This window comes from Corythoichthys intestinalis, chromosome 22, assembly GCF_030265065.1.
Source record: "Corythoichthys intestinalis isolate RoL2023-P3 chromosome 22, ASM3026506v1, whole genome shotgun sequence".
In the NCBI taxonomy this organism is placed as follows: Eukaryota; Metazoa; Chordata; class Actinopteri; order Syngnathiformes; family Syngnathidae; genus Corythoichthys; species Corythoichthys intestinalis.
In genome coordinates, this window is record NC_080416.1 from 17,883,805 (window position 1) to 17,911,387 (window position 27,583).

At 39.6% G+C, this 27,583-nt stretch overlaps 1 protein-coding gene across 4 annotated transcripts; it reads left to right on the forward strand.

Annotated features, from left to right (window-relative positions):
- Positions 1-586: 586 nt before the first annotated feature.
- On the forward strand, positions 587-11,164 carry zgc:91944 (uncharacterized protein LOC436941 homolog). 4 transcript variants are annotated; one of them, XM_057827130.1, is made up of 12 exons: positions 627-678; positions 762-829; positions 1,378-1,498; positions 2,011-2,452; positions 2,727-2,812; positions 3,753-3,863; positions 4,343-4,552; positions 4,786-4,939; positions 5,754-5,836; positions 6,683-6,778; positions 6,841-6,959; positions 9,002-11,158. In XM_057827130.1, exons 3-12 carry the CDS (start codon positions 1,417-1,419, stop codon positions 9,131-9,133), a joined length of 1,515 nt encoding a protein of 504 aa, XP_057683113.1. In that variant the 5' UTR covers positions 627-678; positions 762-829; positions 1,378-1,416; the 3' UTR covers positions 9,134-11,158. The 4 variants fall into 4 exon arrangements, with proteins under 4 accessions (XP_057683114.1, XP_057683117.1, XP_057683115.1 ...); XM_057827131.1 differs by having other exon boundaries at positions 587-829; positions 6,844-6,959; positions 9,002-11,164; XM_057827134.1 differs by lacking the exon at positions 4,343-4,552 and having other exon boundaries at positions 588-829; positions 6,844-6,959; positions 9,002-11,163.
- Positions 11,165-27,583: the final 16,419 nt, after the last annotated feature.

Genomic DNA, 27,583 nt, shown 5'->3' on the forward strand with positions numbered 1-27,583 from the left:
AGAACACTTTCAGGGTTGGGGGGCTGAATAACACGAATGATATAATTACGGTGAAAGGTTAACGAATCGTGATACATCAATAATCATTTAATTGGAAAATAAAATCATTTTTAATTAAATAATTAAACGAAATGAACTACATTCACATTATTATTTCAATTATATTCATTAAATATTGCTGAATTATGACTATTTCATAGGGAACGTCACAAAACAGTGGATATTTAGCGCCATCATGTGGACATATTTAACAAAGAAAAATATGACAATGATAATTAAGTCATCACTATCAGTGTCCATCGTGATTTAATGATGGCTAAAAGCATATTGAACTACTGTGTCCAGTATTTGTTATCAATTACCTTTTTTATCTCAAACAATTAGTCCACAATGGATCCGTTTTTGAGGAGAGGTGCAATAAGGAAATGCACATGAGTGCAGATTTTCTCTGTTTTAGTATTTCTTAAATGTTTTTCCCCAAAAGTGTTAGAGTTATTTTTACATTCGTGCAGGGTGGGTGTTGATTGCGGTGTTTACAGCACAACCGGAAGTCATAATCATCCAGACGTACTTGACGGCGGTGGTGTCGGGTGAAGGGGGGGGGTCATAAATCGAGACTCCTTGTACTGTATTTGCATACAGTACTGCTGCATAGCCCAAAGACAACATGACCCAGGGGTGGGTGCTCCTTTCCTAACTGTGAAAAAAATCTCAGGGGCCAGGAAACTGTGGGAAGGCTAGACACTTATTTTTGTTGACAGTTTCTCCAGCCCTCCATCTTCGTTCAGCCAGACGGCGGCTGCTGTCCGTCCACCGCCGCCGAGAGGAGGTAAGCGAGACGCCGTCCGCCGTGGGACCACCCCGGTGCTAGTTAGCGACGAGCTAACAGCCATAGCGACAGAGCTAACACATTAGTAACAACTGTCTTTGCTGCTCGCTACCCGATATACACCATGTTTCTTTGTATACGTCTACAAAAATGTGTTGTAAACGACTTTCTTTTTTTGCATCCGATGTGTAAGTTTAGATAAGTTAGCCGAGACGAGACAGTCTACGCTGTCAAGGAAAACAACAGCTGCAACGCTGGTTCCTGTGTTTTTCAAAATAGAATCACTTTTCTGTATCGTTAATTCTAATATGACAATGGAACATGCTTTTATTTTTGAAAGTTCATTACTTCAACTTCCTGATTTTATTTGATCAATAACGTGTAACTTCACTGATCGTTCCCGAGCAGGCTCTAGGGAACCAGCCGGAGAGCGGCGTTAGCTTAGCCGAATTAGCCTTCCGGCAAGTCATCTTTGGGTTGTCGGTCTGCCAACATGCTAATAGCCGCTTAACCATCACAACACACTGAGGCGCGTCTGCTGTCTTTAGGAGGTCCACGCTGCGTGGAACTCTTTGCAGAGTGGAGCCATGCGACAGTGGTGCGTCCCCGCTGCGACCCGAAGCACGGTGCCACTCCCGGGGCGCCTCTCCGTGTCGCCCCCTCCATCGGGTAAGCTAGCTGGGGGCAGAAGGGTGTTTTTGGGTCGGATCAGTAAAGTGCAACTTATTGTATGTCTTTAATGATTTGCAAAGAAGATAAGTGCTATGCACTGAGTTCATTCTGCTGCAACTTGTAAAGGAAGTTTCAACTTCAGACCTAATTGAAGAAACAGATTGATATTCTTGGAGGTATGGTTATGCAACAAGCATTCTCTAATATTTTAAACCTTCAGGATGTATGAAAGCGGATTTTAATATAGATATTTGTTGTTGTCATTGATGCGCTAAATACCTCATTGCATCATACTAAGACAATATGTCACTGCTTAATTGAATTGATTAGAGGCGAGAACACCAACATTCAATTATGACGTAATAAAATTATGCACCAGTGGTTTAGGGTTCGAATATTGGCAGTATCCTTCTTATATGGAGTTTACATCATCTCCCTGGATACTCCAGTATCCATGCCAATTGTACAGGTGTCTTATGTTGTGGTGTATTTATAATTGTTTTGTGCAGATGTCAGAATGGAGTGCTGTGGAGTGGAGCCACGCTACACCATCGAGCAGATAGACCTCCTGCAGCGTCTGCGCCTCTCTGGCATGACCAAACCTCAGATCGTCCACGCGTTGGAGTCTCTAGAGAGGCTTGATCCGGACCCGCGCTCAACTCACTGTGACTCCCACCCAGCCCCTTCCAATAACAACAATAGCAACAACACACACGCCACTCCCTCCGCCCCAGCACCGTCCTCTTCGTCATCCACCTCCTCTCTCTCCCTAACCTCGGCCACCACACAGACCTCCGGACTGGACGGCGCAGCGCTGTCCCCCAGCAACAGCTTTGAGGCCTCGCCTCCTCCCCTGTACCCCACCAGCGTGACTGTGCAGCGCTCTTTCAGCTACGACATGGTTGGGGAGGAGGAGTGGGACCTGGAGGAGAAGGTGGAGGAATACATGAGGTGAGGAAGGTCAAGCATGAATTAGCACTGAGTGAGGAGATGAAGAGAAGAGAATAAAGCAACAGACAAAGACAGATTAATATAACATCAGGTAATAGCACTTGAGTTCCCAGGAGCTGCAGGGTGTTCCTCCGCAAGTGTAGTCGCGTTAATTCAGGTCAGGTGTACTGGGATAGCTAGGGGAAAAAATACTTTTCGCTGAGAAAGTTAAGCAAGCCCACAGTGTGCTGAAGTTGTTCTGCAGTGATGTGAGGTTTTTTTGTTACTTTCACAGGAGGGATAGCAACCTGGTGAAAGAGGAGATCAAAACCTTCCTCAACAACCGAAGGATCTCTCAGGCGATCGTGGGACAAGTTACAGGTAAGGAACCACAACAGTTAATTTGCCAAGATCAAACACAAGACATTCCAAAACTTCATTCAGTTACGTAATTAGCTTGGTTTCTTTTTAGGGATGTCAAACGATTAAAATTTTTAATCGCGTTAATTACAGCTTAAAAATTATCGTAATCGTAATTAATCGTAATTCAAACCATCTATAAAATATGCCATATTTTTCGGTAAATTATTGTTGGAATGGAAAGATAAGACACAAGATAGATATATACATTCAACATACGGTACATAAGTACTGTATTTCTTTATTACAACAATAAATCAACAAGATGGCATTACCATTATTAACATTTTGTTAAAGCGATCCATGGACAGAAAGACTTGTAGTGCTTAAAAGATTAATGTTATGTAATGTACAAGTTATAGAAATTTTATATTAAAACCTCTCTTCATGTTTTCGTTTTAATAAAACTTGAAAAATTTTCAATCAAAAAATAAACTAGTAGCCCGCCATTGTTGATGTCAGTAATTACTTACACAATGCTCATGGGTGCTGAAGCCTATAAAATCAGTCGCACCCAAGCGCCAGCAGAGGGCGGCAAAACTCCGAAAAACACAACAAGTACACCTTTCACTGTGCTGTCATTTTAATCTGTATGAGCGGGGCATTTGTGCATTAATTGCGTCAAATATTTTAGCGGGATTAATTTAAAAAATTAATTACCGCTCGTTAACGCGATAATTTTGACAGCCCTATTTCTATTATTTAATTATTTTGCACACTAAAACCTGGCATTTCTACAGTGGATTGTATAATTCTTATTTCTATTGTATTCATTACATCTTAATGTGTTGGACAATGAGATTCAAAGAGGTGCCGTCAAATAGTCACAAAGCATTTTAACCCCAAAACGTTCACAATTGACGTACTGTAAACCATTAAAAAAACTTTTTTTTTCTTTCAGGCATCAGTCAGAGTTACATCTCGCAGTGGTTGTTACAGCAGGGCCTTGAGATGAGCGACTCCAAACGCAGAGCTTTCTATCGCTGGTACCTACTGGAGAGAAATAACCCAGGTGAGCGCCCGATAGAAACAAAAGATTCTAGTTTCAACTACATTTTTAGTGAACGCTTGCTAACGCTGGCTTCCTTCTGCATGCGGAAGATGACACATACAGCTTTCATTTGACTTGTCATGCCCCAAAATAGTTTACTTGACACACACATTGCTTCTTTCTCCCTTCATCTTTGCTTTGAAATTTTTACCTGATCCACCGTTGAGGCTTTGCTGTAGTTCTCATACTGGAGAAACACTGGTGCTGGTTTTCCCTCCTACACGATCTGATACTAACAATAACAACAACAATAGTCCTCCGCAGTGGTTCCTATTCAACGCGGCCACAGCGCTTTGCTTCTGATTAAACCTTCTATTTACTCGGCTGACACGGCAAAAAAAAAAAAAAAGCGGCAAATTCTCATTGGCTAATTGCACAATGTGGCACAATAGAAATTCCATATGCCCCAACTGACATCTGCAATCTTACATTGACTGAAGGGCTGAGGTGGAGCGAAAGCCAGCACAGCGTGAGTCCCAGGGCCAGGGGAGGGGACAGAGACGGGCTGGCGGCGGGGGCGAGTGGCTGCCTCCCCAATCCCAACACCAACCTCAACCCCAACTCCAACCCCGTGTGGAGCAGGCAGAGAGAGCTGTTGATGCACTTGCTCCCATGGTACACCGCCGCCGCCGCCACTGCAGCCCAGCCAGGTAAACCTGGACCCTCCCCATTATCCTCCAAAGACCAAACCAATCCTTCTCTGGTACTGATCACAGCAGGAGACCTGCGTTTTCCTCATATTTTGCAAGAAAATGAATGAATATGGAAACTCACAATTTATAGCACTTTTTGCATTTAAAAAAATAATTCCAGACAAAATTACAGTGAACACCTGAACATTTTCTGTTCGACGACAACCACTTGAACGCCCTCTCTCCATCAGGCGCAACTTTATCGATGAGGTCAATGGTGAAGGAGGAACCCGATTGGCGGACGGGCATCATGGCTGATAGGCCAGCGATTGTCGGGGCACCGCTGAGGCTCCGTCGAGGAAGCCGCTTCACCTGGAGGAAGGAATGCCAGTCCATCATGGAGAGGTGAGAGGCTCATCATGATATCACTAGTGTATTTTTGCTCAGTTTTTTGTTTTGCTTTTTCCCTCAAGCACCAGATCATGCAGTGGTGTGTCTATTCCAACGCAAACTATGAAAAACCATCGCTTAAATCATGTTTTATTCATTTGAAAATTCCAAGTAGTAGTTGGTACGCACCCTTTTGACTGGTGCTATGTTACTCAAGTGCAAACCAGCGCTATCCTTATTCTTATCTTTCCATTCCTAGCAGAAAACGTCTTGCCATGGCTTGAACTACAGTTAAATTTCAGCATAATGCTGCAGATAGCACTTGAACAAATCTATCCATTTTTTTCCTGTTTGCACTGACTTTATTAAGCAATTTTTTATTACCTCTGCTTCTCAGTCTCATATAAACTTGTCTTCTTTCTCGGACGCCCAGAAGGATGCTGACAAAGTAGCACTACAACCCCCCCGCCCCCACACCCAACAGTCCCACCCACTGTGTGCAATTGATTTGTCCATTAGACGCATGCAGTAAGTACTAGGGGCACTCACTGTAATAAGACCACACGGGGCCTTCTGCAGTGCTGTTCCCAAGGAGCTGTTTTAAAACCAAGGATGGACTTATGTCTGTTCATGTATCTGTGTGTGGTTGTGAGTGTCTCTGAGACACATGGCAAAAGAACTCGTTCCAATCCAGTTATTTCTAAAGCTCTTAAAATCTCTCTTAACTGACTTGGACTGACTTTTAGTGTTTGTGTGGCTTAAATGCTTCCCCTCAATACGTTGTAGAAAGTGATGTAGCTTGATTTGAACAATTCTGTCACTGTTCCAGTTTCTTTGTAGAGAACCAATACCCCGATGAGGCTAAGCGGGAGGAGATCGCCAATGCCTGTAACTCGGTCATCCAGAAACCAGGTGCCAAAATACATTTACCCCATGTTAATGAGAATACTTACATGATTAAAGATATGGAGAGTTGGGTACGATTAGATGCATGAGTTAATGGTTGAAGGCAAGCCAAATACTTCATAATATATTGACGGGACATGGGGCGCAAGGCCAATTAATAGGGGGACCTACAGTATCTCTTTCAAAGCTGACTGAGTGGAAACACAAAGAGCTTTTTAAGTTTAAAATTCTTGTGAATAAATGCTTAAATCCCTGAATTCTTTATAGACGTGGATGTAACACAGTCTCAATTATTGGTTAAAAGCAAGAAAAAAAAAACGGACAGTTAGCATTTATTTTACGTAAATATGTTGAATGTGCTGCTAGTCTTTAAGCCACTGTGGCGCTGCCTTATTACCACAAAGAGCTTTTTACGTTGAAAATTCATGTGAATAAATTCTTAAATCCCTGAATTCTTTATAGATACGGACGTAAAACAGTCAGTTCTTTGTTAAAAGCAAAAAAAAAAAAAAAACGGAGTCAGCATTTATTTTACTAAATATTACGAATTATGACTCTCATTTTCTCCCACAAATTTTTTTCACATTTCAAAATGCATGCAAAAATATAATAAATACCTTGAATCCTCAAATAACCCCTGAGACAATCCTTCCTGTTTTGTATGTGGTACAGCATTCATACCTTTTCAACCTAAATCCGGCGTTGGATCGCTGCATGTGTTTGTCAATATCATTTTGAAGTCTATGGGCAAGCCATGACCAGTCAGAAGCAGAGCAGATAAATTTAATCATCACCTTGACCATCTTTGTGTTGTAACGACCATTTCTTATCCTTTTTTTGTTTTTATATCAGGTTGCAAGCTGTCTGAATTTGAGCGTGTGACGGCATTAAAGGTGTACAACTGGTTCGCTAACCGCCGCAAGGAGATGAAGCGGCGGGCAAATATCGGTGAGCAGTTAATGGTAGAACAATGAAGAAGTCCCTGTAAATTAACTTTCCATTATGTATAGAAGCCGCCATTTTGGAAAGCCACGGTATCGAGGTCCCGAGCCCGAGTTGCCACTCCAACGGGGAAGAGGCTGAAATACAAGAGTTCGCCGATCAGGTCAATCAAGGTTTCTCAGAGCAGGTAATGTCACTGCTGAAGAAGAATACTAGTTATATCAAGGGCGTAGGTTTGGTCTCAACCATATAACAGCATAACCTGCATGAACACTTTTTGTTGGGGACGGGACATTAATAAGACCATACAGATTGGGTGATATGAACCTAATTAATTGATAATTGCAAAGTAAATCTGTATTCTACTTAATGTCATATGTATTGGTTCAGGTGATACACTGTTGGATTGAAACCTTTGTTTTTTTTTTTGTTTGTTTGTTTTTTTTAAACTGCTAAAGAAACATTTTCAAAACTTCCAGAATAAATATTTTAACACAACTTAAATGACATAAGTTAACATACACAATATTAACTTGTTAATAATATCTAAACTATCCAGAAATACAAAAAAATAAACATTTGCTACTCAACATTTTCTGTCTAAATCAGTGCTTCTCAAATAGTGGGGCGGACCCTCCTAGGGAGGCGCAGAGCATTGCCAGGGGTGGCGCATGTGACCTTGGGGAACATACTTTTTTGCCATACTAGAATAATGTATCATTTTCAAAGTGTGCGCAGTATTTTTGAACAAAACAAGAGCACACAGCAAAGATCACTGGAGATATGACAAGCTAAGACGGGGAAATATGACTAAGCGTATGCAGTGTTTGGCTTTGACTTTTATTACAGTGGGAGATGAGAAAAGACCAGTCTGTGTCTAAAAAAGTTTGCAACAGACAGCAGGAAACCACACCAAATAAGATGTCACTTATAAACATTAGACCCCACTCACATTGATAAGTCACTTGATTTTTTTCCAGCCAAGACGTGCCGAATATTGCCAATAATCGTCCCGCTTTGTTTCGCAGTGTTACATCTGTAAACCAGTGAGCACTGTTGGCATCATATAAGGTGGCATACCAAGTTGCTCAGTGCAAAATAGCAAAAATAAAAACTGTCCCACTGTCCAATGACACTGTTGTTTTTGTTTTTGTTCGAATAATTTTTATTTTTACGGTTAAATGGTTATTTGAATGTATTATCATTTATTGATTGATTTTTATTAAAATTTATTTTACAGTATTAAATGGTCAAAAAATGTACCGTGAATGTGTTTTTACAGATTAAATGTGACTTTTTTTTTTTCTTTTAAATTCAGAAAAAAGTGATGCACTTTGTCTTTTCTATTCTTTATTGTAAGTTGAGCTATGTATTGTTTCTTTAATATTAAAAAGGACACAATATTATGCAGAGGTATACTTATATTAATAATTTATAGGCAATTGATACAATTTACAGTGGCGGCAGAGAGTTGTGGGGGGGGCGTGAAATGTTTACGTTTTCCTGGGGGGGGCGTAACAGAAAATAATTGAGAAGCACTGGTCTAAATAGAGAACTCAAATATAACTGAAAAAATGTCTTAGTCAGGAAATAACAAAAATAAACAAAAATGGAGCCTTCCTTTAGGTAAAACACTACTGCTTTTGTCCAAAAGCACAGCCAAACTCATCAAAAAAATGAAAGCTACAGTGGCTGCTGCTGGCCGAAAAAAAACATCTAATATCCCTTTCCTGTGAAAGGGGTGAAGGAGGGGGCATGTTGTCAACATGTTGTATTTCTGTCGGGGCTGTGAGTGCATGTGTGTGTTGGGGGAGGGGGGCAAGTCATCAGCCAATCAAACGTGCGTTTTCGGGAAAAATGGACTGTCTCATTCAGCAAGTGAAAAGGGAGAAATGTAAGTCTGAACATAATGAAAATAATTCCATTAATAATGGTTGGGTCACTTCTATTCTTACAACATATGGGAAGACAATCTAAATCACCTACAGTGGGGAGAACAAGTATTTGATACACTGCCAATGGGTTTTCCCATTGGCAGTGTATCAAATACTTGTTCTCCCCACTGTATCTAACAGAACTCATTATATAATGCAAATAAGGTGGCTTAAAAGTTGGTGGGGACATTTGAGAATCCTGAAAAGTTGGTAGTGTAATGTCCCTACGGTCCCTATGCAGTTGAGTTATATTGAAAGTTAAATGTAAATGTTCTCTGTGCTTCTTCACTGATAGGAAGAGGCATCAACTGGAAGGATGGTGGAGCAACAAGATCCTGTCAGGGCCCCTCCAGACACCCTTCCTAACTCGGAGGTCCCAGAACAGAAAGAAAAGGATTCAAAAAGGGAAACTGTGGATGAAGAGTGACCAAAAGCTGGTGAAGTCGTTTGAATTTTAGTCGTAATACTTTATGGGGAAAAAAATAGGGTCCGCTTCCTCCTCAGGGGTTGATGCGGTTGGGTTTTAAAACTCACTCGAGGTTCCTCTGACAGGAAAGGGGCTGCCATATTTATCAAAAGTTATCCTGCTTATGTTAACAGCAATATACAGTACATATATAAATATATACATAAACATATATAAGTATTTAGTGCATTCCAAGGTGGTATTAACAAGCCTAAATTCCTTACAATTAGCCAAAGGATACCTCACCCATTTTAATAGTTTATTTTGTTTGTATTTCTTCGCCTTATGTTTTCTTTTTATGCTGAGTGGTGATGAAGTGCCTGCGGGTCAGGTCAGAGAGACTCTTTCAAAGATCTCGTCTGCATGGATGAGTGTGTGTGTTTTGTTTTCGCTGGTGCTGACATCCAACCTTAAAGATACGCTTGATAAAATCATGCGGCCAATGTTGGAATTTGCAAAGCCCTGAGGGACACCTGGAATCTCAGGAAATCCAACAATGGTGGATCAAGATGGTGAAGAAGTGCACCAGATGTGTGCATGCGTGGGGTGTGTGTGCGTGTGTGTAAGCTTCAAGAGATTTTCTTCATCATATCCGCGCTCACTCCAAACAGATTGTTCTATTTATACATTTTTTATTAGTAGAACAAAGCGAGGACTATCCATCATGTCTTTGTTCAACTCGATGCTGCTCTTGCTCTTTTTTTCCCCCCTTCATCTAACCTCATTTTCCAAGCCTGTAAAGCTTCTCTTCACCAAAACAAATGTCAATGTGATTGAAAATCGCATCTTCCCTCCTCATTGGAATAAGCTAAAAGCTTTTGCTCGCGTACTGCACTTCAAAAGTGGATCTCACTCTAATAGTAATAATAATGCTTGTGTACATAATAACCCAGTGGATAATTGCATTCGTGGGTGCTTTTCTTCAAACTAACAACATTAGCAAAAATATACTGTAAACTGTAGAGTTGTAAAACTTGAAACATGACTAGAAGACTTCAACTGTGCCTGAGTCGCTCTCGAAATGTTCATAAAATGGACAAATGTGTTTGTAATGTACCGTTTTTTTTTTTTTTTTTTTTTTCCAAATAGTGGCTAACCCTCTGCTTGTTTGCTTTAAGAGGAATCAAAATACCTCCATAAATAAACACCTGCCTTTTTTCCGTTAGGAAAAAAAAACGGGTCATAACTGTAAATACCTCAGATCTTTACAGCGTTAATTCATTCGTTGAATAAAAGCTAAACTGTCTCAGCTAAAGAAGGAAATTAAAAATAGTAGCCGTCCATCATATAAACAGTATCACGTTGAACTTGAAAATGGGTAATGATTATTAAGCTTTGTTCACAGACGCAATTGTTCAATGAAGATTTCCCTGCTAAGCCCATTTACACAATGTTGCTAACAAAAACAGCAGCACGTAGAAAGGCTGTTATGTTCCAGTAAGCGACAGGACCTGCTTGAATATCTTGCCAATAAATAATACGCTGATAATAACTGTTATAACAAAAACGCGTACAAATCAATACCACCCCACCCTCATCTGCAGTTGAGTAGCCACTATTTGCATCCCATGTTTCCCAGATTGTGTTACCTCCTGATGCCAAAGGTATGGATGGCGGTCCAGGTGATATTCAGTGCAACACTAGCCAACACTCTTTAAGAGGAATCCATGTGTTACAAGCCAATGGCAGCCATTGTTGTGACTGTTCACGATACAATGTCTTGTAACATTTATGTCAGTGGGGGGTGGGCGCCCTCCAAAGGAAACCCTCCAAATCTGATTAGTATTATTATTATTATTATTATGCTCCTTGCTATCTGCTTTTATCTGACAGGAAGCAAGAATAAAAGTATTGTTAACGATGGCTGTGCAATGTCATTATTATTCGTGATGGTAATTACCGTCTCGGCCCGAATATAAGACGGCCCTGATTCTAAGACGACCCCCTCTTTTTCAAGACTCAAGTTTGAAAAGACTTGTTGAACACCAAATTAATTTTTATACAGAAAATAATTACAGTACATCCGAAACAAATGATTATAACAATATATTTCAGAGAAAAAGCATGTTATTTTGCCTCATTCAATTCTTAATATCTGAACATTTAAATATGTAAGCTAAAGTGCAATCACATTCGTAAATGAATGGCTTCTGGTTTTTGAAATCTAAATAAACCAATCTATTGTGATAAAACAACAAAATTGCAATAACTGCATTAACCATCAAACTGAAGTCTAACTGTAACTAGTCTTGAAACAAATCTGAATAAGGAAAAACATTGCAATAAAATGCAAACTGGTTAAACTAAAAAGAGTAGCTGAGATCTGTCATGACAGAACATCGCTTCAATGATATCTGGCGCCATCTAGCGTCGTGAATGGGAAGAGTAGCTGAGATCTGTCATGACAGAACATCGCTTCAATGATATCTGGCGCCATCTAGCGTCGTGAATGGGTATAATGTCTAGACCGCAAATATAAGACGACCCCCTCTTTTTCAGTGTTATTTCAATGAAAAAAACACCGTCTTATATTGGGGCCAATACGGTACATCTAAGTAAAGTAAAACACAATAACAGTGGGCAGGCATGGCGTGTTGTCCAAGGGCAAAAAGTGGATGACAATTCCGTGTATTTATTAGCATTTTCATGTAATGCTATATTGTTTAAATTATGTGAATATTGGTGTGTGCCATGTATGATAAAATTAATTACATTTCTGTGAACCATTGAAGATTTTAATTTAATGCTACACCATTATGAATGAAGTTTTCTAAAAGAACTCTAAAAACTAGGGATGTCCCGATGGCATATTTTTGTGTCCGAGTCATCTGATTTTGAGAATCTGCCTAACCAAGTCCCGATCCTATACCGAAAATTAAGTTTTGTTTTGTTTTTAACAAAAGTTCCAAACATGTTACTGTCCCACCATGCCGCCTTCATAATGTGAATTATTTTTAAACAATAATAACGTAGAAAAATGCTTGTCTTTATTAAATGCTTCATTAAGTGAGTCCACTCACGCTTTGACGCTCACCCTGCAGAGAAGAGCCTCTCACTTACATAATGAGTTGCCACAGCACACTTATGCAAGTTCAAAAATGATTGACAGATTTGTGCCTTTGACCGTAGAGCTACCGAAATTTTCTGGCAATATCAAAGCTACAAACCTCTTTAAAACCTCTACAAAACCTCTTACAAAACTTTAAGTACCAAACGCAAGTGGACAGTTTGGCCGCACTACTTGGCAGAAGGGAAGGTGAGGGGCTGTGTAAATCTGTATTCTTTTTTTTAATTAAAAACCCGACACTTTTCACTCAATTCCTATCCTCTGAAAAGTGGCGCAATCGGCATAGGCGGAGTTTGACTTTTGGGGCAGGGGGGGCACAACTTGTTGATGACCCCGAAACGCAGTGTCAGCAATAAAATTAACATACAAGAATATTTATAATAGTAAGTTGACAATGAGCGTGTTTTGTTTCCCACCATTCTTGAGGGGAATTCTAATTAAGGCTGCTTAGGCAATACTTTTTGCCAAGATTGTCATCCATTGACTATGGTACGCCCGCCGGTGTCATGCCAACTTAGTTACCCCAGTCAAAAATGTATCCCCTGGGGGGAGCCATATGGAGGTAGATTTGTGTCTTTATTATTCAATCAAAAAAAAGTTGCTTCAAAAAAAAAAAAAAAAAAATGTGTTTAAATGCAAAAATAAATTTGAAACTCAAAAAATGCATGTGAAAGCTATTTTTCTTAGATTTTTTTTTTTTTTTTTTTTTTTTTTTTTTTTTGATTGGAGCAACTTTTTTGATTGAAGTAATGTTGATTTGTGTTTGGGCCACATTTTGGCTAGGACATTTTTGTCTTTATTTTTCAATCAAAAAATAAGTTGCTTCAAAAAAAATATTTTCAAAAAGAAAAATCACTTCAATCATCACTTCAAAAGAAAAATTGCAATCATAGAAAACGGTTTTGAATGCGAAAAAATATTTGAGATTGAAAAATTTGGATTTGAACACTTAATTTTTCATTGAAAACATTTTCTTTGATTGAAGCAATCCTTTTTGTGTTTGGGCCATATTATGGGTAGGACATTTGTGTCGAAATCATTAAATCCTCAAAAAGTTGCTTCAATCAGAAAAAAATATTTTCAATCAAAGAAAAAAATGATTTGAAAAATAAAATTTCCCTCTCCTATTTTATATGCAAAGCAAATGACCGTATAAGGTAATAGTCACATGATCTGTTCGAAAAATAATTTTGAACCATAAAAAGATATTTTTTTGTTCATCTATTTTTGTTGCAGTTTTATTGCTTTACAACTTTCTTATATATATTAAAGTCAATTTCATGCAGTGACACTTTTTGGCCAGCGGGGGGGCTGCCCCCCCTTAAAATCCACTTATGGCGATCGGGCCGATTTCCGATCACGTGATTGGATCGGGCTGAGCTTCTCTGGCAAGATCAAAGCTACAAACCTGTCAGTCATCGTTAAGTTTAAGTACCAAATGCAAGCTGGACAGTTTGGCCGCACTACTTAGCAGGAGGGAGCGTGAGGGGCTGTGTAAATATATATATTTTTTTTTAGTTATCAACCCGTCCCGTTTTACCTGATTCCGATCCTCTGAAAACGGTGCAATCGGCCCAATTTCCGTCATCAATTGATCAGATCAGGGCATCCCCACTAAAAACATACTTTCAAACATTTATGAATACAGAATTATGAGAATATTATATGTATATGATTACATACATACATTTTAGGAATAAAGAGCTGTTCTTTTAACTCCCATTTTTAGAGCGCACCAACAAATTCAGACAGGTTTTAAACAAAAGTGTTAAATCTTAGCAATTCCATTTTTTTAAGTTAATTTCACTCCTTGAACCTTGTAATTAACGTTTCATGATATAAGTGAATTTTACATTTTAAGTGGAAAAAAATGAAGTTGTCAAATCAACACTATTGACATAATTGCTTTTGCATTAATTTGCATTTACAACACGCCACTATAAATTAAAACATTAGGCAATATGCCCAATAGCCAGGAGTTACTGTCAAATTCTCAGCAGCAGATGGCAGTACTGTAATGTAGGCTGCTTTGATTCAATCCATGTTTTAAACATATAGTAGTTCCATCACTCTTATGATTTGCTTAATGCCCTTCTTCAGCCATTCTGTCAGCTTGTATGTTTGATACCCTGTGCTACTTTGTCACTATAGGCTATATTAAAATGCTGCCAAAATGTTAAGAAGTTGTTCAAGTCGGCCATAATTAATTACACAACCATTCCTAACATTTAGCCGCTCTCAATCTGCGGAAAGTGATCACCGGTCTCCTACTGCCTTGTCCCAGCTTGTTAAATTTATTTGTGGTTCAGTGGTGCCAAAGCACCATAAGGCTAAATTAAGTCCAGGAAAATGTGACTTTTGGAAAGTCAAAATATAATAGACACAGGGGTATAATTATCATCAAAATCAGACCTAAAGGCTCATATCTAAACCTCCTCTAACTATGTACTGCTATATCCATTTAGCCATCAACTCGTGTTTTGGTCATGCATGGAGCGATGAATTATGCTTATGTGTGTTCACTTAAAGGCCAAGTGCTCTAATAGGCATTTGAAGTCATTCAAGGTTGTCAATAATACCATTTATCAAGTTGTTAAGCTTCTAAAGACTCAATGGGCTCTTTTACATGTAATAACTTCTGTTTTATTCCTTATTTTGTTTACGCATCATCATTACCAATCTCACCTTTTCCATGACCCCAGTACTGTATTGTAAATTGCAATACGTAGTCGTAGTAAATGACTGTGTTTTAGACTGTTCTTTTGATGCATAATTGTATGACGGTCCACATCAAACTCTTACTCACGCGCCGTAGCTTCCCCACCAACTGGCCTGAAGCATCTTGTAGCACATCAACCATATTTTTGCACACCCAAGCGACATGTTTCACAGCCCAAACACACTGTGTCATCGTTAAGAAGTTATGTTTCGATCCGGTTAGAATGTTGGGTTGTGGTTCGATCGCCTCCGGGTGTGGTTTAAAGTAGCACGCCAAAAAGGACGAATAATCATCTACATTGCTTGAGGTCTTATTTAAATTTTACACTGTGACTTGCAAAGCCACAAATGGACAAGTACACTGTCATTAACGTTGATCTTTTGTTTTGAATGAGGATACTTTCTCTCTTCAGATCATAGTGGATGTACAGTGGGGCAAATAAGTATTTAGTCAACCACTAATTGTGTAAGTTCTCCCACTTGAAAATATTAGAGAGGCCTGTAATTGTCAACATGGGTAAACCTCAACCATGAGAGACAGAATGTGGGGGAAAAAAACAGAAAATCAAATTGTTTGATTTTTAAAGAATTTATTTGCAAATCATGGTTGAAAATAAGTATTTGTACAATACCAAAAGTTCATCTCAATACTTCGTTATGTACCCTTTGTTGGCAATAACGGAGGCCAAACGTTTTCTGTAACTCTTCACAAGCTTTTCACACACTGTTGCTGGTATTTTGGCCCATTCCTCCATGCAGATCTCTTCTAGGGCAATGATGTTTTGGGGCTGACGTTGGGCAACACGGACTTTCAACTCCCTCCACAAATTTTCTATGGGGATGATATGTGGAGACTGGCTAGGCCACTCCAGGACCTTGAAATGCTTCTTACGAAGCCACTCCTTTGTTGCCCTGGCTGTGTGTTTTGGATCATTGTCATGCTGAAAGACCCAGCCACGTCTCATCTTCAATGCCCTTGCTGATGGAGGGAGAGTTTCACTCAAAATCTCTCGATACATGGCCCCATTCATTCTTTCCTTTACACAGATCAGTCGTCCTGGTCCCTTTGCAGAAAAACAGCCCCAAGCATGATGTTTCCACCCCCATGCTTTACAGTGGGTATGGTGTTCTTTGGATGCAATTTAATATTCTTTCTCCTCCAAACATGAGAACCTGTTTATCTACCAAAAAGTTCTATTTGGTTGCATCTGACCATAACACATTCTCCCAGTCCTCCTCTGGATCATCCAAATGATCTCTAGCAAACCGCAGACGGGCCTGGACATGTACGTGCTTCAGCAAGTGGACACATCTGGCAGTGCAGGATTTGTGTCCCTTGCGGTGCATTGTGTTACTGATAGTAGCCTTTTTTACTGTGGTCCCAGCTCTCTGTAGGTCATTCACTAGGTCCCCCCGTGTGGTTCTGGGATTTTTGCTCACCGTGTTTCGTATCATTTTGACGCCGCGGGGTGAGATCTTGCTTGGAGCTCCATATGGAGGGAGATTATCAGTGGTCTTGTATGTCTTCAATTTTCTAATAATTGCTCCCACAGTTGATTTCTTTACACCAAGCGTTTTACCTATTACAGATTCAGTCTTCCCAGCCTGGTGCAGGTCTACAATTTTGTCTCTGGTGTCCTTCGACAGCTCTTTGGTCTTGGCCATAGTGGAGTTTGGAGTGTGACTGACTGAGGTTGTGGACAGGTGTCTTTTATACCGATAATAAGTTAAAACAGGTGTCATTAATACAGGTAACGAGTGGAGCCTCGTTAGAAGAAGTTAGACCTCTTTCACAGCCAGAAATCTTGTTTGTAAGTGACCAAATACTTATTTTCCACTCTAATTTGGAAATAAATTCTTTAAAAAATCAAACAATGTGATTTTCTGTTTTTTTTCCCACATTCTGTCTATCATGGTTGAGGTTTACCCAGTTTGACAATTACAGGCCTCTCTAATCTTTTCAAGTAGGAGAACTTGCACAATCGGTGGTTGACTAAATAGTTATTTGCCCCACTGTAAATACAACAACAGATTTCTAATCAATTAACCAAAACGTGATGTACTACAGAAGTAGTTTCCAGTACAAGTAACAATTATGAAAAATGTTAACTCATTCTCTTCCTTACCAGGTATGTGTATCTTTTGTATTCACAGAGTATGTGTTGTGGTAGGTAGTAAAAAAAAAAAGAAGAAGAAAAAACATTTATACTTATAACACCCTTTAATGGTAAGATGGCCAATCCATTTGAACTCTGAGGAGGCTTAGTATAATATTCTGTTGAGTGACCATCCAGTTTGTTTTCACTGCATTACAGATGAAAACAAGAGTTGTTTTGTTGTACTAGAGGAGAATCAGTTCATTTAAAAGACTCATTATGAAGAAGCCCCAAGGTTCACATTCACTCCAACACATTCACTAATTGAAACATGACACCACAAGTGGGCAACAGCAATAGCTGGCAAGTCATACAATGAAGCAATACAAAACCACTTCATGTCGCAATTTATTCCATATTCCACGCGCTAGAAGCTGCTTCTGTACTGCACGTTAACAAGCTCCCTTCACAATATTAAAGATGATTTTGCATAATGTAAACATTCCCTGCATTGCTTCATAAGTCCTTTTTAGTTCACATATTGTAGAGTACAAATTCATTTTTCAAAAACTAAGGTGGTTCCACTATCAGTCATTCCCTCTAGTGTGTTTTTTTCCTTTCCTCGTGGAAACCAGAATTCATGACCTGTCACCTTTTCTGCTGACGAAACAGACCATCTCACTGCTTCGGTAACTTGTTTTCTTTTTTCCTCTCCTTCTTTTAAGAACCCCTATGACACATGTGGCATGAAAAGTATGCAATTCAATTTGTCAGCACTTATTGCTCCACTGGTCGGCCAGCGGCAGTTTTGATTAGAAGCTTTTTCTGCTGATTTTGCCCCTTTTTATTTCACTTGTTTATTTCCTACCAATCTGTGAACTGTCCCATCCCGTCTGATTGAATTTCACCTTTAAGTGAGTATGTCCTATTTGATACAGTGAACAGAAGAGAGTACACACAGATGGAGATAAAGGCATTTGGGATTGTTAAGGTTACCTTCACACTGGCAGCATAGTAGAAGGGGATTCTACTTTCTCTTGTGTTTAACTAAAAATGTTGTTTTTTTTAATCCCCTCCTAGGAGCTGACCTCACAACCCATTTGCCCTTGCAAGAGAGAAACTAGATGAGAAATTCTCTTTTTATGCCAAGTCCCTTTTTGAAAAAACAAATAAAGGGAGGAAGCGAAGCCACGGTAGCACACTTTGCCCTGAATCTGTCATGGTCACGTAGTCCCTAAAAGACCCCTTTCCTCACCTATTTTCTCTTTTTTTCTTACTAAACAATGTCTTACTGCACACAAACAGGTTGAAATACTCATTGAAAATACTCCTTAGACGCCTTTCCTCTCAGTTTCAAGTGTTGTTTTCTACATTATCCTGCTCTCATAACCTTTTCATTATGTGTTTTTTCCCTCTATACCACCATCAGCATAATTGGCCAAAGCAATAGCAAAAGAAAAGAACCTAAATTTAGTCCACAGAACATGTTTGGCAATGCCAAACCATAGCGTAAAACCACAATTGCAAAGGAAATTATAGCTTAAATGTCATCAAATAATATATATTGTTATTCCAATGTATTCAAATGATATTTAAGTAATTACATAATCACTCATTTTATTATGTTCAAACTAATTTGCTGATTGTGAGAAATTTCAACTGTATCTCAATAATTTTTTTTTAATTTAAAAAAAAATGAAATAATATTCAAATTAAAGTCAAGTGAAAATAAGCCTAGGCATGTTCCGGTATGAGATTTTGACAGTATGATCATCTTAAGCAAAAATACCGTGGTTTCACTGTATCATGGTATTGCAATTATAGCTATAAAATGTGTTATTTTGAGATGTATGGGTTGAAAAAATAAGCGTCCATGGAAAAGGATTTTTTTTTTATCTTTCACAACATATTTGCACATTGGCAGATGTTTACAATGGCGGAAGAATTTACAAAAGTAGGCTAATGGTAGAGAGGAAACTAGTTAGCCGTCTTGGCATGCTAACTAGCCACGTTGCTGGCCTTGTTAACAAGCTTACGTTACACACTAAACCAGCTTGAGTGAACTCATGACATTCAGGACAGCTTTTATTTAAATTTTGTGTAAAGTCACGGATGATGCTCACGTCTGTTTCTTTTCGGTAGCCGAAGTACTCCCATACTAGCGACTTTGTCTATTTTTGCGGAGGGAAAAAGCTCAGGTGTAGTGTCACTGACAGACACAGGACAGAGCAACAACTGGAAGGGGATGGGTGAGCACTGCCGCTCTGAGCCACGGATTTCTCGCTACATTTTTGGGACCTCAAAAATGGCTAATATCGTTACTATGGTATGATGGAAAATTTTAGTGGTTTTGAAACCGTGATGTTTTCATATCACGGTATACCTTGAAAACGGTAACCGTCACATGCCTAAATGAGCCACACTAAAACTCTTATCTGGTCGCTCATATCTCAAGGAACCTCTGTTTTCTGTAGTTTCCTTGGTTCCTCTTGAAGGAGATAGACGGTGCCTACGAGAAAAGGTACTAACTGTTTTCCTTATTGTAACACACTTGATATTATCAATCAGGGAACGGTATCGTTTCTTGTATTTACTGTTTGACTGTTTGTATTACTCTAACGCACCCAATATAAAATAAATAGCACTTATACCATAGTTTAAGGAAAACAAGCAGAATATAGGGCATAAGAGATAAACAACGCCTTATTATCACGGTAGCCCAGCGCGTGGGTCATGCAACTGACTGAGCAAGATTGATGCACCAACTCTCGCAATCAGTTTTTCCGGACAGTCCAGAACAAATGGCGGGACGCTCTGTCCCAACACAAGGAACACCGGAGAACGCCCGATATCCAACTGATGACTGAGAACACTCCAAGAGCCCCGTTGACGCTGAAGGGGCAAAATCAACAACCCTCGTTGCCCGGACCACAGTAACTCCGGAATCCTCCTGTCCAATCCACAAACAGACAATAATCCTCAACGCACCCTTCTTTCTGCCCACAGCCCGCCCAGCAAGAGCGTTCAAAAGACTGAAGTTTAACTAATCATGGTCATTTTTTCTCGGGAACCTTTTGTTGACGTGTGATATGGGGACCTTGCAACAAGTTTGCCTCTTCGCCTGAGTCTATGTCTGTTTCGCCTTCTGTTTGATCGCTCTCGACCCGAAAAAATTGTCAACTTGTTCTCGGTGAGCCTTCTTTAAACCGTTCAAAATGGAGTCAATACAAAGGGTGAAGACTAAGGTGAACGCGCGGAGTTTGGCCTTTTGGCCGGTTTGACGGTGTCTCGCCAGCCCGGGTTGTTGGTGCTGCGCCAGCGTGGATCCGGTGGTTAGGCTGGCGCGATTCCATCGGTTTGGTTAGAAGATCAGATTCCTTCACACTCAAGATTTAAAAATGAATAAATAAGCGAGAAATTTCTGTTGAAATTCAGACAAGGTATCACCTTGATGTGCTGTGATTAACTATGGCATGCTGCATCATCTAATTAAAATCCACTCTTAGCAGAATATGCTTTCCTTTTATTTTGGTCTTCATTCGTTTCATGCTCCCCTCTCTACCAATCGCCGTTGTCCTACCCGACCTTGAATTATTCTAATTAAGCTCATTACCGTGTGACTTTAGAGACTTCCTATAGCAAAGCCAGCACTGTTAAAAGAAAAGCAACCTTGGAGACAGCCGGACAAGGATGACAGTGCTTTGTGAGTGTGTGTGGGAAGGGAGGGGGTGGGGGGACGAGTCCTCGGTGGGAGCCGCTTTGTCTCCTCCACAGGTAATTAATAAGCTTATTAACTCCTCAACTCATCATCATAATCAGAACTGCAGGCGGAGAGGGCTCAAATGGTGAATTGTCTCATTGCAAAAAGATTGGAGAGAGTTTAGAGGTGAGTGACTGTGTTGAATTTGTTGGCTGAAGAAGGGTATGCTGTGAAGAAAATTGTTTTGAGTTGCTAACTAACCATGACCTGCTATGTTATTAAAAGAAGACCTGCAGTTTCAGCAGTAAAACAATTTTCACGCATGACGATGAAACATTCCACACTGCAAAAGAAAACAAAAAACTTTGTCTCTCAATAGCGCTCGGTGTGGCAAATATCTCACCCTGGCCCCAACCCTATCACGAATCTATTAGGGTTAACGACAATTTACTTCAAAACAGCAACTTTAGTGGGGATTTCTTGCAACTTCAAGAACTGAATGTACATGTATGTTAATTAAAGTCTATTCAAAAACTGTCATTTCGTTGACATAGAGCAGCTACCAACTGGCAATGAAAAGATCTCATTACATGGAGAGAATACATTTCTTTCTGTTTGGCATCAGCTCCATTAAGGATGCAGACCATCAGCCACTCAAGGCCAGTAACACACCTCATCAGAGCAAGTGTCAGGATTCAGGTGCTGTTCCATTCAAGAAGCGTCAACGTGTCTTTGCCCATGGCTTGTGTGCGAATGTGTTTTTTTCTCTCCACCAGCTCTATTTCCACAGGGCTTTGTGTGCGTATGCATACTTTGACTCAAAGGCCAAAGTGGACAAATTGGAGCCGACACTTGGAGAAGGACCCTGCGACCTGGATGTGCGTGGGAGACGGACTTGACAACCAGTCTAAATTATCCACGACGACGGAGAAAAAGAGGTGGCTTTCCTAATAAGTGAAAAGACCCCCCCAAAAAAATCCTCAGGGATTTTGATTGATGGCCTCTTTGTAGATAAAGGTTTGCCCTCACAAGCATAAGTAGAAATGTCACTGCAATGAATCCTATGGGACTGCATTATTATCCTCTCATGCATTGCAATACGCAAATGGAGGATTACAGCAGTCTTTTTACATTTTATTTGAATCCACGTGCCAAATTTGACAGAGTTGGTGCACCCCCAATACACACACACACACACACAGTTGTGGTCAAAAGTTTACATACACTTGTGAAGAACATAATGTCATGGCTCTCTTGAGTTTCCAGTTATTTCTACAACTCTGATTTTTCTCTGATAGAGTGATTGGAACAGATACTTCTTTGTCACAAAAAACATTCATGAAGTTTGGTTCTTTTATGACTTTATTATGGGTGAACAGAAAAAAAGTAATCAAATCTGCTGGGTCAAAAATATACATACAGCAGCGCTAATATTTGGTAACATGTCCCTTGGCCGTTTTCACTTCACTTAGACGCTTTTGGTAGCAATCCACAAGCTTCTGGCAAGCTTCTGGTTGAATCTTTGACCACTCCCAGAATTGGTGCAGTTCAGTTAAAGTTGATGGCTTTCTGACATGGACTTGTTTCTTCAGCATTGTCCACAAGTTCTCAATGGGACTTTGGGAAGGCCATTCGAAAACCTTAATTCTAGCCTGATTTAGCCATTCCATTACCACTTTTGATGTGTGTTTGGGGTCATTGTCCTGTTGGAACACCCAACTGCGCCCAAGACGCAATCTTCGGGCTGATGACGTTAGGTTATCTTAAGAATTTGAAGGTAATCCTCCTTCTTCATTATCCCATTTACTCTCTGTAAAGCACCAGTTCCATTGGAAGCAAAACAGCCCCACAGCATAATACTACCACCACTGTGCTTGACGGTAGGCATGGCGTACTTGGGGTTAAAGGCCTCACCTTTTCTCCTCCAAACATATTGCCGGGCATTATGGCCAAACAGCTCGATTTTTGTTTCGTCTGACCACAGAACTTTCCTCCAGAAGGTCTTATCTTTGTCCATGTGATCAGCAGCAAACTTCAGTCGAGCCTTAAGGTGCCGCTTTTGGAGCAAGGGCTTCCTTCTTGCACGGCAGCCTCTCAGTCCATGGAGATGCAAAACACGCTTGACTGTGGACACTGACACCTGTGTTCCAGCAGCTTCTAATTCTTGGCAGATCTGCTTTTTGGTGATTCTCGGTTGAATCTTCACCCTCCTGACGAATTTTCTCTCAGCAGCAGGTGATAGCTTGCGTTTTCTTCCTGATCGTGGCAGTGACAAAACAGTGCCATGCACATTATACTTACAATTGTTTGCACTGTTGCTTTTCAGCCCTGCAGCTGCTTTGAAATGGCTCCAAGTGACTTTCCTGACTTGTTCAAGTCAATGATTGTTCAAGTCAATAATCACTCACAAGAAATTGCTAATTCGTGTTGCTGTATGTATATTTTTGACCCAGCAGATTTGAGCACTTTTTCTGTTAACCCATAATAAAGTCATAAAAGAACCAAACTTCATGAATGTTTTTTGTGACAAAGAAGTATCTGTTCCGATCACTCTATCGGAGAAAAATCAGAGTTGTAGAAATAACTGGAAACTCAAGAAAGCCATGACATTATGTTCTTCACAACTGTATGTAAACTTTTGACCACAACTGTGTATGTATATATGTATATATATATATTAGGGCTGTCAAAATTATCGCGTTAACGCGCGGTAATTAATTTTTCAAATTAATCACGTTAATATATTTGACGCAATTAAAGCACATGTCCCGCTCAGACAGTATTCTGCCTTTTGGTAAGTTTTACAGCAAGGCTTTTTGTGCTGCAGCACAACAGCGAACTCTTGTGGTCGCTTTGCGACATGGTTTATTTTTTTTCTTGCCAGTTCATATGGCTGCACGACGTCTCGGGCTGAAGCCTACGTTGTAATGTTGTGCTTATATGATCCTTGGAAAAGATTTGTCCGTAAGTATGGTTGTTGTAAAGAATGTACATATTATGTTAGTAAGCGAAATGTTATATTTTTTGTATGAGACGCTTTTTGTTTATGTTTAGTGAACCTGTATAGCGTGCTAAGCTAACGTTGTTGCTAATGCAATGCTTGTGTACTTTTTTTTGGTAGTTTTATGACGGTCTAAAGAGGACAATGGTTTGAGGCTATTTTATTAATAAATCAGATGAAAAAGGAAGAAGTCTGATTATTAAGGCGTCGTTCACTAGCTGTCTAGCTTTGGAAAAAGTAGACGCTTCGGAGTGAGGACAGCATAGACAGATTTAAATGACAGTAGAGTGAAATGCCCACTACAGTCCTTATGTACCGTATGTTGAATGTACAGTGGGGAGAACAAGTATTTGATACACTGCCAATGGATTTTCCCATTGGCAGTGTATCAAATACTTGTTCTCCCCACTGTATACATCCATCTTGTGTCTTATCTTTCCATTCCAACAATTTATTTTACAGAATATATATAATTCACAGAAAAATATGGCATATTTTATTGATGGTTTGAATTGCGATTAATTGCGATTAATTACGATTAATTAATTTTTAAGCTGTAATTAACTCGATTAAAAATTTTAATCGTTTGCCAGCCCTAATATATATATGTATATGTATATATGTATATATATATATATATGTGTGTGTGTGTGTGTGTGTGTGTGTGTGTGTGTGTGTGTGTGTGTGTGTGTGTGTATATATATGCTTGTATATATGAGACAGTCTCACAGCAGCTTTATCCTTGCCACACAGCGCTGTAAAGATAAAGAGAACATTACACGGTTGAGAATCAAGGCCAATGTAATGCTGAGGCGTTGCTGAAAAGCTGAGTCAGAACTATTGTTCTTAAATGAACAGGAAAATGGAATTATGGATTGCTTTAGATATTCTATGGAGCAAAAAGGCAATAAATTGCATATTTGAAAAGATGAGTGCAAAAAAGCGTTAAACATGAAGAAACACATGTTTCTTGTTGGCATTTTTAGTTGTCTGTACTGTATTTAACAGTACATATTTATAACATTTGATGAAAGCAATGTTTGAAAAATGCTGAAAACCTGCCCCCTTCCCCTAGAGGCGGCTTTGAAGCAACACTAGTGCATGTATTTACTTAACACATAATGTTTGCATTATTTAAAATTCTGTAAGAAATCAGTCACAGCACTATTTTTTTGTAAATTCATCAAAATCTATCTACGTCTGGTGATAGCAGGAAAAGCAGGGATAGAGAAAATGTGAGACCTTCCTTGAATCCTTGAAACAATACAAAATCATGCAGAGATTTTTTTCCTTTTTGATCAGTTTTGTTGGCACTGCACTCTTTCGCAGAGAGAAGCCAGCACCAATGACAACCAAGTGCATTTTATTGCTCAAGTCTGAGCAAAATGATTTGCTAATGCTAAAAATATTTGGTTCGTTAAATCTACCTCTGGATGAAATTACATTAAGTGACTCACTATAAAAAAAAAAAAAAAGACCTATAATTCCTTGTTTAGACAGATGGATCTCTGGAGTGCCTGCCCACCTACCGAGTGTGAAACTCTACACAAGTTAATCTTTTTAGGACTATTTCTGTCTTTTAGCAAACTTTTCTAAATTTTTGCAAACTGTAGAATAACAAATTACATAATGCACAATGCACCCCATAACGTAAACACGCAAAAAATACTTGGCACAAACACCGTTTCAAAGAAGGCCAAAGTGTTCATGCGCAATGCGACTGTAACAAAAAATATGAATACATGTTTAAGAAATAAATAATGACATGCAAATGTATTTTACTAAAAAAATTAACCATAACAGTGTAAATAACAAATGTGCTGTGCTAGATTTGAAAGAAAAGTTGAAGCCATTTTAACATTATGCACAACTTGTAGATTTAATTCACTCATTTCTTTGCGTGTATTCCTCGCAGCTACTTTACACTTTGCTTACTGATGTGGTCGAATGCAATCTGCCTCCTGAGCTATTTCCCCGTTGTGAGCACAACTATAAAAAGCTAACGAGCTACAGGGTATTATGTGAAGATATATACATATCTAATATATATGTATCTATAAACCCCTTATTGCCTTTTCATTTGGGCACAATAAATGTGGCTGCGCATGATAAATCACTGGTGAATATCTTTGTAGTGGGAAGAGTCTGTGCAGCCTCTCGCTCGTTACCTGATATAAATAACGGGACACAAACACACACACGGGGCAACAAACTTATCAAATGATCCCAGGTGAAATATTTCCTGTGCATGTTGTGTGATCAACGTATAATACATTTTAAGGCATATGACAGAAGTCAAGTGACTTTTGCATGGTAATGCAATAAGACTAGGGATGTCCCGATCCAATCACATGATCGGAAATCGGGCCGATCGCGCCTTTTTTCTCCCACTATTGAGCTTGGTCACTGGCATCTACACACAGAAGGTCAATTTCTAGAAAGACACACTTGTATCATACTGTACACTGATACTTTGTGACTATGCTAGAGATGTCCCGATCCGATCACATGATCATAAATCGGGCCAATCGCGCAATTTTTTTAAGAGGATCGGAATCTGGTAAAAGGGATCGTGTTTTTAATTAAAAATGTATATTTGTTTTTCTGCTTCATGCTTGGACAGCCTCTCAAAACTCACTCAAAACTATTATTTCATTATTAGAGAACTTGAAGATGTTTACCTTCCTAGATAACATTGTGAAGAGAACGGAGAAATATGGTTGCCTATAGAGAGTAGAGACACATGGGTCGAAATTTTCCTGGCACAGCCAGACTGTCCTCCCTGTATTTTTCAAACACTGTGAGAATAGTCTGGGACTCAGCCCATTAACGGCCTCTCGAGCAAGAACAAAATAAACAATCCAATCAGATTAGTTTATTTGCATGACGTGTTGTTAACGAGCAACGTCACTCTTTTGCGTCGGAAGTCGTCTCCACAACAACACAGATGGCGAACGGGAGAGCAGAGAATATGTTCCAATCCACGGTAAAATCAGTTTTAAATAACCAAAAACACATCGACACAAGTCATTGACAACAGTCTGTCTCGCACTAGCCATGTTGAATAAACTCCGCTCTCCTCGTATGTTTACTTCCGCACGCAAGTCCCTCGTCGCTTTACTAACGTCACGTCCGCCCGTCGCTGATTGGTCCACTCCGCTGTCTGTTTGCTGTGGCTTGCTCCGCCCTGGAAATTTTATCCGCTGAATGGTGGCCAGCCTCAATAGCTGGAACAGCGATGAGTCTGGTGTACCAGGCTAGGTCAAAATAGCCTTGGGGCCGGGGGTAATTCATTATTAAAATAGAAAACTATATAAGAGAAAATAACATATTCTTTTTAAAAAAATCTTCACAATAAACCTGGTGTAAGAATTTTCACTACAGTAGTTGCTCGACCACGGTTTAATAGGGTAACACCGTTTGTTTTCAATCACCAGATGTCCTCAGACTCCTCACAACACACCCAGGTCACAGAGGAACAGCGTGGGGGGGGGGGGGGGGGGGTATGCACTGGTTTAGCGGCACGCAGATGGCTTAAAAAAAAAATTTAAGTGTTTTCGGTGTTCAAGTACTCAGTGGCATGCCTGCACAGTCAGCCAACACACACATACGCACAAAAAAAAAAACAGTCAAAAGGGGCACTTTGGGCACGTAGGGGCAAAGCACCCTCCGCTTGAAGCCCACACATAAGTTCCATTTTTGCCCGCAAACAAAGAGAAAGAAAAACAACCAAGTGACTGCTTGTCACTCTAACAACTCTTGAGTTGGGGCACTTGTAAGTCAAAGTATCACTATATACAGTTTAGATTAGTGGCGACTTGCAAGCAAA

Coding starts and splice junctions, on each gene's coding strand:
- zgc:91944 (XM_057827130.1), top strand. CDS start 1,417: ATGCGACAGTGGTGCGTCCCCGCTGCGACCCGAAGCACGGTGCCACTC. Junction 1,499..2,010: donor CGTGTCGCCCCCTCCATCGG/GTAAGCTAGCTG, acceptor TGTTTTGTGCAG/ATGTCAGAATGGAGTGCTGT. Junction 4,553..4,785: donor CGCCACTGCAGCCCAGCCAG/GTAAACCTGGAC, acceptor TCTCTCCATCAG/GCGCAACTTTATCGATGAGG.